The sequence below is a fragment of the Rutidosis leptorrhynchoides genome, chromosome 2, assembly GCF_046630445.1.
Source record: "Rutidosis leptorrhynchoides isolate AG116_Rl617_1_P2 chromosome 2, CSIRO_AGI_Rlap_v1, whole genome shotgun sequence".
NCBI lineage: Eukaryota > Viridiplantae > Streptophyta > Magnoliopsida > Asterales > Asteraceae > Rutidosis > Rutidosis leptorrhynchoides.
Genome location: NC_092334.1, coordinates 518,728,164 through 518,748,168, shown reverse-complemented (window position 1 = coordinate 518,748,168; position 20,005 = coordinate 518,728,164). Strand labels below are relative to the sequence as shown.

The following is a 20,005-nucleotide window of genomic DNA, read 5'->3' as shown; positions in this document are numbered from 1 at the left end:
TTTTCTGTTCGCGTTTTCGGGTCGCGTTTTTATGCCGCGTTTCGTGGCGAGTTATCGTGGCGCGTTTCGAGTCGCGTTTTTGAGACGTTCTTTCGCGGATAGGGTCACTTTTTTGGTGCGCGTTTTCGTGTCGAATTTTCAAAGCGTGTTTACGGGGCTGTCCGGGAACACGCGTTTTCGCGGGTGTCCGGAAACGAGCGTTTTCGCAGGGCGCCCGGAAACGCGCGTTTTCGTTGAGCGCCCGGAAACGCGCGTTATCGCAGGGCGCCCGGAAACGTAATTCTTTTTATAACTTTTTAATTATTTTATATAATGAAATTCAATTCCATTCCATGTAAAATAGAACACATTTTTCACATTCCATAGAATCTATCAATTCCAATTCATTCGAAATGAAATTTATTTAATACATTTCATTTCATCCAAAACATTCCAAGAGACAAACGGACCTTTAAAAAACACGGAGTAGATAAAATAATACGGAGTAGCTTACAAGTTAAGCTGTCTTAAACGGTCATATTTCCATTCATCCATATCTATAAATACAAGAGATGATTTACACACACCTAACGAACATAGTCTCCACTCAACTCAATTGATCAATTAATCAAGTATTAGGGTGGGTTCATACTTTGATTTTGTTACCTCGTTTCATCACTCTCGTATTTCTTCTTCTGATTGTTGTCGGAAACTCTCCACGACGACACTGTCTTCATGCCTCTAATCACCGTCTCTGTACGTACGTTTTTTCTTTTCTGCTAATTAGGGTTTCCTTTGATTTTTTTATTAAGTTCTCATACCAAATTAGGTTTTTTTTCTGATAGTATTAACATTCTTCAAAACTAGGGCTTTTTGTTTGATTTTGTTGGAATGAGGTTTTTTTTTTTTCGATACCGTTTAACTTCTTAAAATTTTTAGGTTTTTTCTTTTGATTTTGTTGAGTTCTTGAAAAGTGGGTTTTCTATTCTTCTGTTATTGTCAAATTATCTGAATTTGGGTTTTTGTTTCCTCTATTTTATCTGAGTTCTTTAAAAATCCACCATTATAGAGTTTCTTTCTTTTATGGTAGTTGTTATTATTCTTGGCACTTGTTAAAACATTTTGCCCTGTCATTGTTTATAAATCTTGTGTGTATATGGTACCCGTGTTTTTCGGTGCTCTGTTGGCTGCACTGGATTCTTGAAAAGATGTTGACAAATAAGCACTTACAAAGATAGATAAATACTGTAATTGGAAACCATTGTTGTAAATTCGATGATGAGGTAATATAAGCATTTACATATGATCCTTTATTTTTTAGAGCCAAGTAATATGTGCATCTTTCTTTATATAGTTTTATTTATTATTTAAACCGAACACATTGAAATCAATGGATTTCTTATTTTCAGGTTAGGGCTGACTGGGCAGTGTGCAAAATCTTCATCTTCATTGAGTATTAAAGTACGAATTTATAGTTCGCTTGATATGATTACAGAAACAACGATATTACTTTACAAAAGTAATCTTCTAACTGCTTCAAAATTTGAAGCAGAACACTCCATGTACAGCTATAGAAGATATAGAGCTGTTTGGTATGCCTCTTTGACCTTGGTCCTTATCTTACAGTTTGAGCCCCATAACTTGTGTTGTTGCAATATTTGGAGTTGGCTGTCTTTTAAAGTTCTTTTACTATTAATATAATAATAGTTTTTCAGGCAAAAAATTCAGGTGTTCTTTATTTGGTTGTGTGAGGGTTTTCATTGATATAATAACTAGTGATAAAGGTGGTTCTAAGTTCAATAGAAATATAAATAAAATTATGCACTGAATTGAACAGAATAATCTGCAGAGGTGTCAGATGGGTGCCTCGGAATCTGTGGAACTTAGAAACCGAAACCATTCAACAAGTATTTCTATTAATGGTATGGCTAGTGTTTTTTTTATTTGATCGCATTTTTTATTTATACACGAATTCTATAGTCATCTCAGATTGTTCTTTAATGAAAAGCATTTCTACTTTTATTCATAAACCATGGTGATATTCAAAACCTGTAAATATCTGCTCGAGCAAGAACGGCTAACAAGTAATAAATTCTTGAAAGGGGCTTGCCTGCAAACATTTGCTAAATTCACATACATATAGTTGATGGATTGAAGAGATTTGTATGATGAAAAACTAAAGCCGTTGGAAGTTGAAATGCAGGTATGTCTGATTCATTACTTGTTTTATTCTTATTTTGACAGTCTTTGGGTTACTATCTCACCCAAATCTTATGGCACCCTTTTATTTTGATAACAGTTGCTCTCTCTCTCTCTCTCTCTCTCTCTCTCTCTCTCTCTCTCTCTCTCTCTCAAATCTTATGGCACCCTTTTATTCATTACATCGCCATTATTTCCGATATTACTCATTATTCTAAGCAATCGAGCAACTTACCGCTGATTTTAAATGTAATACCTGCAAATCATCACAACAAAAACACGATTGAAATTAAACTAAAGAATTAATCGTTTGATAGCGCAAAACAAATAATTTTCAGTTTAATTCGTAAAACGTGTTCCACGGATGGCGCCAATTGATCAATCCCTAATTAATGATGTTACTTAATTACGGATTGAGTGCAATAAGATTATGATGGAGGATGGAGTGTTTGATGATTGTTTTGGGCCCCGATGATCGTCTTTCACTTTTAACTATCAAGTGATCAACCACCCCGACCCAGTCTTGATTGTTGACTAGCTTAATTCACCTTTGTGCGATATAAAATCCCTTGGGCAAGGTCACAAGTGGAAATCACAAAGGTGTAGGCAAATGGCAGAGAATCAACAGCCTATAAATGTGAGGCCAAGCTCCATATTTATAGTATTTGAGATGTCCGCGATCTGCGAATTACCTAACCATCCGCGGAAACTCAGCGGATTAAACCGCAGTCCCTTATTAACGCGGAAACATAACTGCTGCACTTTATTTTCAGCGAATATTGTATATCTTAACTTTAGAGTCCGCATAATTCTGCTTTTAGCCTTTAGCAAATAAAACACACATATACAATGCCATGTATATGATCAAGTCCCCCCAGTTTATTATGATTCATTTTGCGAAGCAGATTTATCATGATAAACTCTAAAATTCCGCATTTAACTATTTTGCTTTCGCTATAGGTTAGTTACCGTTTTCACCCGTTATCTCAAATATTACCGTTTGAGTTATCATAACGGATAATTAACATAATCAATTGCCACCCTTATTTCCCCTATATATATCATGATTCATAACCACCAAGGTCTCACTCGCTTTATCGAACATACTTCGCAATTACAAAAATTCGCAATTAACCTTTACGAATTCTTAGCCACCACTTCTCCTTCGTAATTAAAAATGAAGATTGACGAAGTTGATAGAAAGGTAGATCCCAAGGCTCTTATTGCAAGACTACTAACCAGTCCGGAATCTAAATCAACAGCTTCCTCCGGCAGCCAAATCAAGCAGGAAAAACAGGCGATTCCTGTCGTTGATTTGACGTCGAAGTCGCCATCATCGCAGCCAAGTTCCGGAAAACGGCCACTTCAAACTCCACCATCATCTCAGAGCAAGAAGCTCAAACAAAGCACTCCCCTGGTCGATAATCCAATTTCATCGGATTGTGAAGGGGAGCAACAAACCGGTATATTGCGTACTTTTACTCATATGTATGACCTTGTTTACCGCACATTATACTGCTATAATACTTGTTTTTGGTTTATAGGAGGCTCACCATTCAATCTACGCTACCCGAGCCCGCATTCCATGGAGCAGATTACAGAGCTATTCCGCACTCCTCCAGACTCGTATGGGGTGCGGATTGATGGCTTATCAGGTATACTTATGCCTCTGCTGCTGCTGCACTTGACCAGCGTCAACAGATGAAGTTGGCCATACCAGGCGAGCTTCGCCGTGAATTTTCTAAGCTCTCTGCGCTTGATGCGCACAACAGTTTTGTTCAAAGCTTTTACATGTGTTTCAACTCGGCATACGATGTGATATGCCGTCAAGAACAATTTTTCAATGTTCTTGAAGCCAAACAGCAGAAGTACGAAGTACAATGCTGAGAGGATCAAAGCTGAAAACAGCGAGAAACGCTGTGTTGATCTCTCCTATGAGCTCACCGCGGCTAAAACCACGGTAGATGAATTGAAGCTACAAGTGTCTACTGCAGCTGACAAACAAAACAATCTTCAGACAACAATCTTCGCGCTACAAGAGGAGGTTTCAAAGCTTACTGCGGAGCGAGACAATGCTCTGGCCTCCGCAGCCTCTGCGAAATTTGAGTTCTCCCAACTCCGCAAACACTTACCGGAGTTTGCTAAAAAGGTTCTCAATTCGCGTCCTGTGAATGTTCTGTTTTCTACATACGCAGCTGCTTTACGACTGCTCGAGAGAGTAGAGTTTCTGGATGAAATTGCTCCACATTGCACCATACCAGATCCACTACCTCCCGCTATTAGAGATCGCGTTTGTTCACTTGCCGAAGCACGTGAAGCAGCTGCTACTGCACAAGCAAGCTTAGCGGATATTCCAATCGACAAAGTTACTGCAATAAGTCAACAAGATGATGCTACTTTAAAAGACATCTTTGAACTTGACTTATCTAAGCTAGAATAGAATATCGTATAAATTAGCGCGCAGCTATCTCTGCGCTGTTATCAATGAAACTTCACTTTTTCATATTTATTCGCGAGTACTCTTTATTTATATAGCGCTTTTTCGTAAACAGTATGCATAACACAAACTTGTCCTTTGCAATTTCCAACTTCTATTATTGTGCACATAATAAATGCGTACTTTTGCGAAACAATCTGTATGCGTATATATTTATACGTTATGAATCTTCTAAGTCTGCCGAAACGATCCTTAGGCAATTAATTAGCATTGCGAAGCATCTAAGTATTGGCAAAATCAAATACTTAGGATATAAAATTCCTTTTGCAATAATTTACATGCAAAAGTGGGCAATTTCATCACTTTGCTATCAAAACACTTGTGAAATACTACAACTTTATGAAACAAACTATAAAACATTTCATAATCATTCGCATTTCACAGATAAACTTTTCGCATACTTTTACAAGTGTTTATTTTTAAAATTCCTACAAGCGTGATCAAGACTTGCAAAAAATTAAAAACAGAAACACCTAATAAGCATATCAGCCATATGCCTTGAATCCAATTTCGCACTTTGAACATATATCTTCTATAGTTTTCGCCAAGCTATGCGTAATATCGCTTTAATAAAACAGCATGCCACTCATTAGGTAAAATTCGCCCTTCCATATCCGCGAGCTTATATGAACCTGCCGCATTAATTGCCACAATTTGATAAGGTCCTTCCCAATTAGGACCCAATTTGCCAAGCTTTTCTGCTCTGCTTGTTTCATTATTCCGCAACACCCATTCGCCTATAGCGAAAGACAAAGCACGCACTCTTTTGTTATAATACTTAGCAATTTGCTGCTTATTATTCGCTTCTCTGATAGCAGCCATTAACCTCCGCTCTTCAGTGAAATTCAGGTTTTCGCTCAACGCAGCATCATTCGCTTCTTTCTCAAAGTTAACTATTCTGTGCGTTGGTACCAAAATTTCTGCGGGAATTACTGCCTCAGAACCATATACCAAACTAAAAGGTGTTTCTCATGTGCTCTTTTTGAAAGTTGTGCGATGTGCCCACAACACATTGGGTAATTCATCTACCCAACCAGTTCGCTTTTCGCATAACCTCTTTTTAATACCGCTTACTATATCACGGTTGGTTACTTCGCATAAGTCATTAGCTTGTGGGTGCGCTACTGACGTAAACTTTTGTATGATATTTAAATCAGGGCACCATGTTTTGAAAGGATCTTTCGCTATTTGCGCACCATTATCGCTAACCAGTTCTCGCGGAATGCCAAATCTACAAACAATGTATTCCCATACAAAATTTCGCACTTATACACCAGTGATAGTGCACACCGCCTTAGCTTCAACCCATTTGGTAAAATAATCGATTGCCATAATCAGGAATTTAACATTGCCAGGCCCTGCAGGAAATGGGCCTACGATATCAATAGCCCATTTGTGAAATGGCCATGGCAAATTGACAGGAATCATATCATGCCTTGGCATTCGGTTCTGCGGGGCATGCCTTTGGCAACTTTTGCATCGTTTAACAATTTTCGCCACATCTCGGTATAGGGATGGCCAAAGTAACCCATCCGCAAAATTTTCGCTGCAATTGTTTTGTAGCCCGAATGCAGTGCACAAGTACCATTATGCACTTCTTCTACAATCATTTCTGCCTCAATTGGGCCAACACATCGCATCATTGGTCCGCAGTACGATTTGCGATATAGGATATCATTTTGGATGATATACATTGGTGCTCGCTCTCTTACTAAACGAGCTTCGCGGCTGTCGCTTGGCAAAGTATCATTGCGGATATATTGTATAATTGGCTCCATCCAATTTAGCTGTTCTTCGTGAACAGATGCGACCATTAAGTCACTATCTATTGATTTATTGGTAATTCCTCAACCCATACTTGTTTTTGAAAATGCGAAAACGTTAAAGCGGCCAATTTGCTCAAAGCATCCGCCTTCTTGTTTTGACTTCTTGGCACTTGTGCAAGTTCAAAATGCTCAAACCGCGCTGCTAGTTCCTTTAATAGTTGCAAGTATTTCCGCATAGAAGGATCATGTGCTTCGAAAGAGCCATTAAACTGATTCGCTACTAACTGCGAATCTGTAAATGCTCGCAACTTAGCAATATTCATTTTTCGCGCAATATTTAAACCAGCAAGTAATGCTTCATACTCCGCTTCATTATTTGACACATCAAAATTAAAACGCAGTGCATACGTATGCTCCTCACCACTTGGGTTTGACAAAACCAAACCCGCACCTGCACCTTCTGCGCACGAAGCACCATCAGTAAACAAATCCCAAGTTTCATCAAGTACCGGTTTCAACGCGGTTCGCTCATTAATCACCTCCAATTCTCCAGACATTTCAGCGAGGTAATCCGCCATAACCTGACCTTTTACAGCACTACGCGGAAGGTAAGATATTTGATAAGCGCCTAATTCGACTGCCCACAATGCAAGTCTACCAGATATCTCAAGTTTTGTTAAAACTTGCTTGATTGGCATATTAGTTAATACATGTACTGGATGCCCTTGAAAATATCTTCTTAACCTTCGCGGTGTTAAAATAAGCGCATACACAAACTTTTCGATCGACACATAGTTTATTTCACTTCCTGTAAGAGCTTTACTAACAAAATACACCGGCTTTTGTATTTTGTTCCTTTCCGCGATCAAAACTGAACCGAAAGCTTCGTTTGCCACTGACATATAAAGGTAAAGAATTTCGCCATCAATTGGCGCTGTTAGTGTAGGCAAAGTTTTCAACAACTTTTTCATCTCATGAAACGCGGTTTCTGCTTCACTGGACCAAACAAAACTTTGTTGTTTCAAACATCCTTTTAAAGTTTTGAAAAACGGCAACTGCCTTTCAGCAGCTTTAGACAAAAAGCGCGTTAACGCGGCCAGTTTTTCCGTCAAACTTTGCACTTCTTTAATCATTTTTGGCGCGGTCATATTTTCTATAGCCGCGATCTTTTTTGGATTAGCTTGAATACCTTGTTCTGTAACAAGATATCCCAAAAACTTTCCTTCAGTTTCACCGAAACTGCATTTTAGTGGATTGAGTTTGATGTTTATTTTTCGCAGTGTATCAAATGTTTAGCGCATATCTTCAATAATTCGCTCTTGCGTTGTGCTTTTGATCACTAAATCATCTACATAAGCCTCAAGATTACGCCCTATTTGTTTGTCAAACGCGGTATCAATCAAACGCTGATATGTCGCACCCGCATTAATTAAACCAAAAGACATCATTATATAACAATATATGCCTTTGCCCGTATGAAATGCGGTTTTATCTGCGTCTTCTTGAGCCATTGGAATCTGGTGATAACCTCTTGCCGCGTCCAGAAAACATTTATACGGGAAAGCATGCAAAGATTCCACTTTTAAATCAATTTCTGGAAGCGGATAGTTATCTTTAGGGCACGCTTTATTTAAATCTTTGTAATCAATACACATTCTCCAAGAACCATTAGGTTTTTTCACCTACACTGGATTCGCGATCCACGATTGGTATTGAACTTCACGCAAAATTCCAGCTCTCACCAATTTTGCTACTTCTTCGCACAACCATTTTACGCGGTCTGGGGCCATACCCCTTCGCTTTTACACTATAGGTTTTAGGGCTAGATTTACATTAAGCCTGTGTTCCGCAATATGACGCGGAACACCAGTCATATCGTTTTCGTTCCAAGCAAAAACATCCATGTACTGGACAAGTAATTGGATTATTTGCTTCCTAGTATCCGCACTAATATTGCGTCCCACTTTAATTTTCTGCTCAGGATATGCGGGATTAATAATTTCCATATTATCCGCATCATCAGCAGTTTCCTGCCCTGCGGTTTTTACATTAACAGCCGCACAAATAGGCATAATGCTCATTGAACATATTGTGGCAACCCCTTTATATGTTGGAAATTTGATCATGCCATGAATTGTGGAAGTGATAATTCCGAATTTACTTATAGCGGTTCTTCCCAGCAGCAAGTTATAGCGAGACGAGGCTCGCATAACATAAAAATCTAACCGCGCCTGTCGCGCCAAAGCGTTGTCATTTACATCGGCTAGCTCAATTTCTAATGGCAAAATGCCCATAGGGAATGAAGACTCTCCTGCAAAACCAGTTAGCGAAACCGTTGTTGGTTGTAGGTTTGCTTTAATGCCCTCCGGCAGCTGAACAAAGCATTGTTCGTAGATAACATCAACACTGCTGCCATTATCAACATGAACTTTCATGACTGTAATTTCAGCTTCTGCGATTTTGCACGATACTACTATCGGCATTTCAGAAAAATCATCGCTCTGCATTTTCGGGAAACTAATTGGCGCAAATTGCCAATTATGATACAATTTAGCTGACTTTCGCTTTCTTCCTCTTTTTTGGGCATTTGCTCGCACAGCAACCATTACATCGCCATTATTTCCGATATTACTCATTATTCTAAGCAATCGAGCAACTTACCGCTGATTTTAAATGTAATACCTGCAAATCATCACAACAAAAACACGATTGAAATTAAACTAAAGAATTAATCGTTTGATAGCGCAAAACAAATAATTTTCAGTTTAATTCGTAAAACGTGTTCCACGGATGGCGCCAATTGATCAATCCCTAATTAATGATGTTACTTAATTACGGATTGAGTGCAATAAGATTATGATGGAGGATGGAGTGTTTGATGATTGTTTTGGGCCCCGATGATCGTCTTTCACTTTAACTATCAAGTGATCAACCACCCCGACCCTGTCTTGATTGTTAACTAGCTTAATTCACCTTTGCGCGATATAAAATCCCTTGGGCAAGGTCACAAGTGGAAATCACAAAGGTGTAGGCAAATGGCAGAGAATCAACAGCCTATAAATGTGAGGCCAAGCTCCATATTTATAGTATTTGAGATGTCCGCGGTCTGCGAATTACCTAACCATCCGCGGAAACTCAGCGGATTAAACCGCAGTCCCTTATTAACGCGGAAACATAACTGCTTCACTTTATTTTCAGCGAATATTGTATATCTTAACTTTAGAGTCCGCATAATTCTGCTTTTAGCCTTTAGCAAATAAAACACACATATACAATGCCATGTATATGATCACTTAGGCCCCGTTTGGCTCGTGGAATCCCAAATGAATTTGATGGAATTCGAATTGAATTCCTTAGACCGTCCCGTTTGACTCACATATTTTCGCAGCGCGTCCGGAAACGTGCGTTTCCGAACCCACTGCGGAAACGCGCGTTTTTGCAGGGCGTCCGGAAACGCGCGTTTCCGGACCCACTGCGGAAACGCGTGTTTTTGCAGGGCGTCCGGAAACGCGCGTTTTCGGATCCCTTGTGAAAGCGTGCGTTTTCGCAGCGCGTCCGAAAACGCGCATTTTTGCAGGGCATCCGGAAACGGGCTTTTTCGCAGGGCGTCCGGAAACGCGCGTTTTCGAATTCCCTGCGGAAATGCGCGTTTTTGCAGGGCCTCCGGAAACGCGCGTTTCCAGATCCCGTTTGAAAACGCGCGTTTTCGCAGCGCGTCCGCAAACACGCGTTCCCGCAGCGCGACTCGAAACACACGTTTTCGCAGCGCGTCCGGAAGCGCGCGTTCTCGGATCCACTCATGAAGCGCGCGTTTTCGCAGCTCGTACGAAACATGCCATCTCGCAACGCGTCCGAAAACGTGCGATCTCGCAACGCGTCCGATAACGCGCTTTTTCACAGCGCGTCGGAAAACACGCTTTTTCGGATGGCGTTTTTGCAGCCTATCCGAAAACGCGTGTTTTCGACACGTGTTCTCAATTCGCGAATCTAATTTTTTTTTTTTTTTTTTTGAAAAAAGTGAGTCCGAAAATGAACACAAAAATTTAGAAACGTAGTTCTTTTTATAACTTTTTAATTATTTTATAAAATGGAATTCAATTCCATTCCATGTCAAATAGAACACATTTTTCACATTGTATGGAATTTATCAATTTCAATTCCTTTGACGCATTCCATTCCATCCAAAAAAATTCCACGAGCCAAACGGGGCCTTAGTAATCCCGCGCTAAGTCTTACTTTCATCATATAGATATGCATCATAGGAATCATAATCCGCAACTCTACTCTAATAGAAGTTTCAATTGCATCCATATTCCACAACGTTACTCTTATGATGTCATACAACATATCAACAACTATGGTTAGTACAACCATCTCGCAGTATGTGCATTCTTCTTGCATATATATACCTATCAATCAACGTACATATTTCAACACAAAATTATGTAAATTTAACTTTACTATCGTAGTTATGAAGAAGTCTTATCCTTTAAAGATTTAAACTTTCTTCGCAATCATCTTATTTTTTAGCTTCTATTTTCTTCTTTACTTTTTCACCCTTTAAGCATTAAACACTTATTGATCTTCCCCAAAATCTATTAATTAGGATTTATATACAAAATCTTAATTCATAAACTAATCCCATCATTTCACAAGTTTATGAATACATGAGCATTTAATTTATATTTATCGAATTATTCCCATTTCCCCTATATCTATCCATTAGAGTTTATATAAAGAGTCATACCGACATGGAAGAAATCAAAGATCAAATGATTGATTGATGAACTTAAAAGTTGAAAGGAAATAAAAACCTAACTAATTCGTACTTGAATTATGACAAGTAGAGAAAAACTGAACTCATCAACTACCTTACCATTTTATATATATAAAGCTTCATACATAGCGTATAACTATGATACATCAACTTTTACCCAATTAATAGTTAAAATTTTTAAACCCTAATCCTACCTATTCCGAGATGGAGGATATGACCCATGTCCAAATCGGAGGAAATGACCCATGTTCGAGATGGAGGAAAAATCTCATGCCCGAGATGTTAGACACATGCCCATGTCTGAAATGGAGGATATGCTATGGAGGACATGCTCATTTCCAAAATGGAGGACACGACTCATGACCAAAATTGATGGCATTCCCCACCCCATGTCCTTTTCAAATATGGAAGACATGACCCATGTTCGAGGTAATGGACATGTCTCATGTTCGAGTAAAAAGACGCGGACCAGTTTCGAGTTGGGGGACATGCCCACGTCCATGTTAGAGGGCATGAATGGTTGACATGGCCCATGACCGAGATTGGGAACTTGGCCCGTGTCTGAGATGGGGGATATGACCCATGTAGGTAAAAGACATGTCCCATGTTCGAGTAGACACAACTCATGTACGACATGGGCATGGCCTACGTCCATGTTAGAGGATGTGGCTCACGTCCATGTTGAAAGACATGCCCCATGACCAGGATGGATGACAAGACCCATGTTCAAGATGTGGAGGACAAGTCCAATGTTCGAGATGTTAGAGGACATGACCCATGTGCGAGATGGAGAAAAGTTTCATGTCCGAGATGGAAGTCACGACCCATTTATGAGTTAACGGAAATGGCCCATATTCGAAATGCAGGATATTGACTATGTCACAGATGGAGGACATGACAGAAGACTAAATTAGAGGACATGGCCCATGACAAATTTGAGGACTTGGCCATGTTTAAGATTGAGGACATGCCCCATTGCCGAGATAGATGATATTTTCCATGATTAAGATAGAGGACATGGATCATGACCAAGTGAGAGGACATGACCCATGTCCGAAATGAAGGTAAAGTCTCATGTACGAGATGTAGGAGATGCCTCATGTTCAAGATGGAGGATATGATCAAGTCTGTAGGACATGCTCACTACCAAAATGGATGACATGTCTCATGACCAAATTAGAGGACATACCTATGTCCCAGACAGACATGTCCCATGTCCCATATTGAGGGGGTCGTGTCCCAAGACTAAATTAGAGGACATGGCCCGTAACAAAATTTGAGGACTTCGTCCATGTTTAAGACGAAGGACATGCCTCATGTTCCAGATAAAGGACATGGATGACATGTCCAACGTCCTCCATTCCAGATGGAGGACATGCCCCATTTTTACGTATTTTGATTGCGGAATTATGAATTGAAATCTAATCTATTAATGTATCGTGAAAGTTAATAATCGGTGTATGAATATGAGATGTAAAGAAATCATTATATTGCATGGAATTCAATGTATGAAAGATGGGGTGTTCATTATTGCTCGGGAATTGCAATATGAAATGCGGAGAATTGAATATGAATTTTGAATATGAAATGACACTATGAATATATAAGGAATGATATGAATATTCTAGGGATATATGTCTCTATTCAGAATACGTTAGGACTCATAGATGATAGCTCTGCTATTCAGAATCTAAAAGACTCGACACAGAAAACCAGTAAGCTTTATTATCTAATACAACCTGATTAAAACATTACAACTGATGCCCTAGGATCCATGCATTGTTAGTCTTCAAGGCATGACTGCTATGGCCCTAGCACTAGACTTCTTTAAACACAGACCGTACACGATCGAGTACTTTATTGATTCATATGGCCAACATGACCTACACACTTATTATTATGTGTATTTTTGACTCATATGGCCTACACACATTATATGTATTTTTGACTATGGCCTACCTGACCCACACACTTAATACATTATTGATATTTATTGCTATGGCCCACGTGGGACTCAATTCTTTGTTATCTTTGACTGTAATCCTCTCCACGCCAAAAAAACAAATAACACCCTCATCATCATTACCTTCGTCATCCAAATCAACACAAACATTAAAATCACAAACACCACATGAGTCAGTCATCATTAACCTAGAAGAACCAGAACAAGTTCAACAAACAGCTAAAAAAACAAAGCTGGTTGAAATAGTTGAAGAGGACCGGTCTCAACAACCATCAAGAGCAGAAGAACGAAAAAAGAAATGGTATGTCATTTTTGACGGACCATTTAAAGGAGTATACCACAACTGAGCAATAGCAAATCAACACATAACACACAAGCGTGTAACGCACAAAAGTTACACAACTCAAGAAACAGCAATCGCGGCATAAAAAGAATCATAAAAAATGGTCGATTTCAACCATTATCTCTACAGCCAAACAAAAAGCCTTAATGCAATAAATTAAATGAAAAATATTCTCTCAACAACAGAAAAAGAAAACATGAAAAAGCATCCACTGAAAATTTGTCGAAGCTGGGATACTCATACCGCTTATGAAAGTTTTTGAGCACTGACTTCATTGTCTCTGATGAGAAGGTACAAAACTCTCATTTATATACCACATTATACATCTTCTACAGCCAAAATGCCCTCTTCCCATTGGTTGAAAAAACACTATTCACGCTTTTTCCCCCCCATTTTTTTCCTCTCATTTATAATAGGTTTAATGTTTCTTTCTTATTATTTTGGCCTATTTGGCCTGATTTTCAGCACAAAACCCTTTAAAAGGGCTAAGTTGGTCAAGTGGGCTTACATGAGTACTGGACCAACAACTGTATGCTTGGCCCAACAGGATGCTGGTACAAATTTCGGCCTTTTTGTCCCCCACTTCCTGTCCCCCCTTCTCACTATTACGCGCAAAAAAAAAAAACGACTGTCTTCTGTTCAGCCTTCTCTTCTCCCTCACCTCCTCCCATACCTTCTCCCATACCTTCTTGATCTTCTTCATTCATATCTTTCGTTTCCCATATACTCTCACCACTAAACCTTCCATTTTATTTTACTCTCAGATTATTGTACTGACTCCTGCTTCCTCTTGATTATTTGTTCCTTTGATGCAGGTAAAACAACTATTAAGGTCTGGAATTGTTTGATATAAATCTAGGGTTTTCTGTTGACTACGATTTTTGCCGACGCAAACGACGACTCTCAAAGGTTTTTTTTTTTGTTAATTTTCCTTTATCTGTTTTCGATTCATTTGTTGTTTGGTGCTTATTACAGCTTACAACTATGGAAACATTATATATTACGCGTGCGTATATATAGAGATACATATAGCTAATTTTTTAATTTTGTTTTTATGTGCAGAAATTGAACAGAGCATATCAAAAGCCACAATTAATACCTTTTGATTTTAAGCAATGTATCATTGTAGTTGAATGTGTATTGTTTTCAGGTTTTACGATCAAAAGTTTCAATTAACTCTTGCACCAGAAATCATTCACCGATTTTGATTTTAATCGTCATCAACATTGCATCTGTTAGCACCGGCTTCAGGTTTACAGTTGTTCTTTTGCTTTGATTCAATTTATTTTTTGATTGATTTGATTCTGCTTTATTGAATGTTTTATGTCTGATGAGCTCAGTTTTAAGTATTTGAAGTTAGATGTATAAGCCTTAACTATATATTTTTTATGTGTATATGTAGGGCTTTTAATTTATGGCATCTATGACATAATTGACCCTTTTGCTATAAAGTACTAGTGATTCGTTTGCTATGAGTTTTGGCAAATGTTACACTACAACAAATAACTGTATAACCCTCTTCCTTTTGTTTTTTTCGTTTTAAAATTGTTGTTGCTGCTGCAGGTTTTTTTGGTTTTATTGTACCTTTGCTTGCTTTTTTTTTTTTGGGTTTTGTTGCAGGTTTTTTTTTGTGTTTTGTTGCAGGTTTTTTGGGTTTGGTTGTACCTTTAAAATTATCTCTTGCATACCAAGTGTTTGCTATAAGACCTGAATGAAAAAATAAAGCCTAACAATTTTCGAAATTCGTATTGTTGCTTTCTGAGTTTGCATAAGCTATTCCATAAATTAACACAAATTAAACAAGAAGCATGTCGAATATATCCGAAAACAGTAGACCTCCCGAGCTTTAAAATAGGCTTAATACTGGTTCGTCATTATCATTTCAATGATTTTATGTTCTTTTATAAAACGTTGAAAGAAAACATTTTTTATATTTTTATTTTTGTTTATTAGAAATGGAACAAATGAAGGAAAGATTTGTAAGTTTGCTTTTAGAAGATATGACAGGTCATGGAAATGGGGTTTCAACGGCTTTGGCTTTATCGAATGCGATTACAAATCTTGCTTGTAATATTTTCTTTTTTGGTTTCATGTTTACATAACCAACCGGGAAGTTTTTGATCCATTTATCTTCAGATTTGTGGGCTATAAGTTGATACAATCAGTATATTTGATGACAATGTTAAAAAGTACATATTAGTTTAAGGAGTATCTTTGGTCTTATAAGTTATAAGTGTTTTTGCATGTTTACTGTGTAACATTAATTAATGGGTTATTTTCTCTTCATTCTTTTGTGGTATGTGATTGAATGTAGATAGTGTAATGGCTGGAAAGAAAAAGAGTATAGGGTCAGTTTGTTTGGATTTTAATTTCTGGTGGTAGCGCTAATTCAGATTTATCGAGTTGGAATCGAAGAGGAACCAGCACTGTTCAAGAATCTCAACTAAAGAAATTATCTACTCCTGGCAAGTTGGATAGGTGGGTCACTACGAAGTCAGGTAAACTATATACATAACGTTCATATACATACCTATATAGAAAATGAGAAGCAACTTGAAGCTTCCATCATTTATTATTTTCAAGTTATATTTGGGAAATGTTGATACACCCCATCTCATTAGTGTAAGGCCTGACATATAAAAACATGTCAAAAGGTGGGGTTGTGTGGAGAACATAATCAATAATATGATGGATCCAAACAAACCTCAAATAGTTTCATGTGTAATTACAGGACTACAAATCTTTTTCATGTATATAGTATAAGAAATTGAATAAAGTTGCCCCAAACAAAAATTTCAGTAAATTTATACGGCTACCCGTTGATATATTACAAAGACGGATTTTGATTCTTTGTTTTTCGTCTATAAATCAAGAGGTAGTTAATATCTCCGTATTCTTAATAACCTGTAGTTAGGCTGCGATGGTTCGTTTTGATATGAACCATTTGCCCTCTTATCTGATTTGATTTGATATGATTTTTGTTGTTGGTATTTTGTTTTTATTCTTATTTTTCGGTGACAGTGGTAACGACGTTCTCAGCTACGACGTTAGGGTAAGTATGTTAAATAGGTAAGAAACGTGTTTTCAATTTGTGTGCTTTTCTTTTCAATTGTTCGAAACCCTAGGGTAAGAGTAATCAATCGAACATAGTTTAAACGCATTAAATTTTATAAAAATACACGTAATCAGATCTGTTTATAAAAAACTAAACCCTAATTTATTTGTAAATTAACTCGATTTCGAACAAATAATATAATATAATAACAATATAAATCTTACTAATGTCGCTGCAAACACGATGGCAGAATGTACTGAAGAGAAAAATGAGAATGAGGTGCCGAGAATTGGTGACTGGAACAGAGTAACTCATCAAGACTCACATCAACAACTTCGGAAAAATTGAAAAGCCTTGGATTTGATCTTTCTTTGTTTGTAGGAGCCATCACTAGTGGAGAATTAGCATATCAACATCTTCAAAGGTACTGAAACTGAAATCTAATGCTTATTTTGTGTTCCTATCAACATACGGGTTCGCTGGTCAACCCACCAACCTGGGAATTTTTTGAGTTTTTGTCTCTTTTCACAAATTCGAATTCTTAAACTTAAATTTATCAAATTTGACATGCTTGACCTTAAACCAACCCTACCACCCGAAACTAACCTGTCAAATTCGACCCATTTGTCTTGGAATCAACTATTTAACCCGTTTAACTAAACAGATTATGCAGGCCGTATTTGAGGTGAGTACTTTTGACTCGCTAATCACTAGCTAAAAAACCGTTTATCAAATTGGACCGCTCAGAATTATATATCTTGACCCGCCAACATGACAACAAGCCTAATTGCCTCCCTTACTCAGATGTGTCTGGTATTCTGTAAAATTTTCACATTCATATGTTTTGAAATTTTACTATTGGCTTAATAACTCGAAATACTTATCGCCTATCATTTTGATATCACGGGAGTATCTCCCTTTTTTAAGTATTATGACGAAAGGTTTCCTCTCAAGCCATTGCTTATTGTTTATTGCTTATTTATTTTCTTTATTTCTTCATACGGGTTAATTCTAATTTTTTTAATATATGTGTTTTATAATGAACAGGAGAAACGATTCATGGTTTCAGGCACCAGGAAGACCTGTTGCATTCATGTCACTTGGAGTGACAGAGGTGCTATATCACTTGAGGTATCTTTCTCTTATGATTCATTTATTTACTTACTATCGATTTATATATTTTAATTGATGTGGTTAAACTTTTGGCTGAAACAAGAACGACTCAACTTAGTTCCCGTTTTCCTTGTGTGATTCATAATTTTTTTTTTTTTTTACCTATTTTCCTTCACTGATTTTTTTGAATCGTTTGAAGGTGATAAATACTTCTAAGGCTTAGCGCAACCATGTTTAGAAAAAATAAGCTATAGAGTTTCTTCTTCACACTCGCTCTAATGACTTCTTGATTTTTATGTTATTTTGTACTTGCTTCATTACATCTGCTTCATGTTATACTTGATTATTTTTTATTATGCTTTATAATGAACATATGATTAGTTTTTTAAAAAATGAAATAAACAAGCTATAACCATCTTTCGTGTAAATGTTTTCTTTAACAAAGGAGTGCCAAATATTAAACGTTTCACACATGTTTGGTTGACAACTGTTATAAACATTTCACCTAAGAGTGCATAATGGGTGGGTTTGGTAACGCTTAAAAGTAGGTAGTTATTTAAAATGGGCCAAAACACCTTTTGTTGGGGAGTAATCTGCAACACTCTTTTGACCATGTTTAAATTTTTCAAAAAATAATTGATATAAGGTAAGTCTCAAATAGAAGAGTTTTGGATATTGTAAGCATCTGACCTGTTCTGTTTTCTATCTCTCTCTTTTTTTTAATTAAAATTTATCCCTAACTTTATTTGTATAATGTGTTAGTAGTGTACATGCCTATTGGAGAAAATTGTGCGGTTGGTCCCTGTGGTTTACATGAAATGGTGTGTTTGGTCCCTGAACTTCATTTTCGGGGTTGTTGGTCCCTGTGATTTTCAAAACACGTGTGGTTGGTCTCTGTCAGGGACCAACAACCCCGAAAATGAAAGTTCAAAACTTGTGTAGTTGGTCCCTGTCAGGGACCAACCACACGTGTTTTGAAAATCACAGGGACCAACAACCCCGAAAATGAAGTTCAGGGATCAAACACCCCATTTCATGTAAACCACGGGGACCAACCGCACAATTTTTTCATATGCGCCTGCGCTTTCTACCTTATTTGTTCTTGCTTAATTTCATGTGTTGTTTGACTTTAAATGCTTATGTTGTACTTTGGTAACTACAGTATGTTGATCCTGAATTCCATGATTTGTTTATGCTAATATGCTTATGATCTATTCTGCAGCCTCATCACCATCCGCAACTCATCAACCGTATCGACATCGGCACGAGGAACGAGCGGCATGTTGTATAGTTTGTGTTTATGTCGATTGATTATTTGTTGTAATCGATTGATTGGTCGGAATCAGATGTTGCACGGACCCTTCATTGTATTCAATTGCATGTTTGAAATACCTTCACCGTCGTTTTTTCTATGCATTTTCGCCGCCATTATAATCATGTACTTCATTTGCTAGAATTATCATTTCGAAAAGAGAAAATTGCGCGGTTGGTCCCTGTGTGGTTTACATGAAATGGGGTGTTTGGTCCCTGAACTTCATTTTCGGGGTTGTTGGTCCCTGTGATTTTCAAAACACGCGTGGTTGATCCCTAACAGGGATCACCTACACCAGTTTTGAACTTTCATTTTCGGGGTTGTTGGTCCCTGACAAGGACCAACCACGTGTGTTTTGAAAATCACAGGGACCAACAACCTCGAAAATGAAGTTCAGGGACCAAACACCCCATTTCATGTAAACCACAGGGACCAACCGCGCAATTTTCTCTTTCGAAAACACAGGCAGGGTCATGCCATACATTATGTAGTAGACACACATGTGTTGGGTCGTTATATAGTTTCGGATGTGTGTTAACTTTATAATGAATACATATAATGGTACATTTTGAACTGTATAATACTTTGACAATCGTTATCTTTATAGAATAGCAATCAATAATTCAAGCCGCGTAGCGCGCACACCTCAGTCTTGTTATATTTACACATCAGATAATCCATGTATAAGTTATGCATTCTTTTACTGTGTTTTTGTCCTTTCCTTCACATGTATAATAATGTGGTGCATAACATGTTACTCAGGGCAATGTGATTCAAATGACTGCGAAAAATAATGTTGCTCATCATTTCATCCCAAGGTTGAGGGAGGGCTGTGTTTACTTGCTCAATTACTTTGCAGTCATACCCAAACAAGACAAGTATCGTATTTTGAAAGATAACAAACCTATGGTTCAGCTGCAAGGTTCAACATTCTTGAAAAAATGACACATCCGCTGTTATCCGTCATCCCTTTACCTATATAGAAATCGAATATTTGGAAC

At 37.8% G+C, this 20,005-nt stretch overlaps 2 protein-coding genes and 2 long non-coding RNA genes across 4 annotated transcripts; 3 read left to right on the top strand and 1 right to left on the bottom strand.

Annotated features, from left to right (window-relative positions):
• Window positions 1-1,033: 1,033 nt before the first annotated feature.
• LOC139892863 (uncharacterized) lies at window positions 1,034-1,880 on the top strand. The gene is made up of 3 exons (XR_011774276.1): window positions 1,034-1,262; window positions 1,389-1,571; window positions 1,817-1,880. It is a non-coding gene; the product is annotated as an uncharacterized lncRNA (long non-coding RNA).
• A 4,061-nt stretch (window positions 1,881-5,941) lies between these two features.
• On the bottom strand, window positions 5,942-7,139 carry LOC139889559 (uncharacterized). The gene is made up of 2 exons (XM_071872505.1): window positions 6,534-7,139; window positions 5,942-6,124 (listed from the first exon to the last, which is right to left on the bottom strand). The coding sequence occupies exons 1-2, from the start codon at window positions 7,137-7,139 to the stop codon at window positions 5,942-5,944; spliced, it is 789 nt and encodes a 262-aa protein (XP_071728606.1).
• A 7,031-nt stretch (window positions 7,140-14,170) lies between these two features.
• LOC139892862 (uncharacterized) lies at window positions 14,171-16,301 on the top strand. Its single transcript, XR_011774275.1, has 3 exons — window positions 14,171-14,433; window positions 14,587-14,775; window positions 15,839-16,301. It is a non-coding gene; the product is annotated as an uncharacterized lncRNA (long non-coding RNA).
• A 521-nt stretch (window positions 16,302-16,822) lies between these two features.
• Window positions 16,823-19,146, top strand: LOC139889558 (uncharacterized). Its single transcript, XM_071872504.1, has 5 exons — window positions 16,823-16,871; window positions 16,961-17,003; window positions 17,244-17,264; window positions 17,627-17,710; window positions 18,915-19,146. Exons 1-5 carry the CDS (start codon window positions 16,823-16,825, stop codon window positions 19,144-19,146), a joined length of 429 nt encoding a protein of 142 aa, XP_071728605.1.
• Window positions 19,147-20,005: the final 859 nt, after the last annotated feature.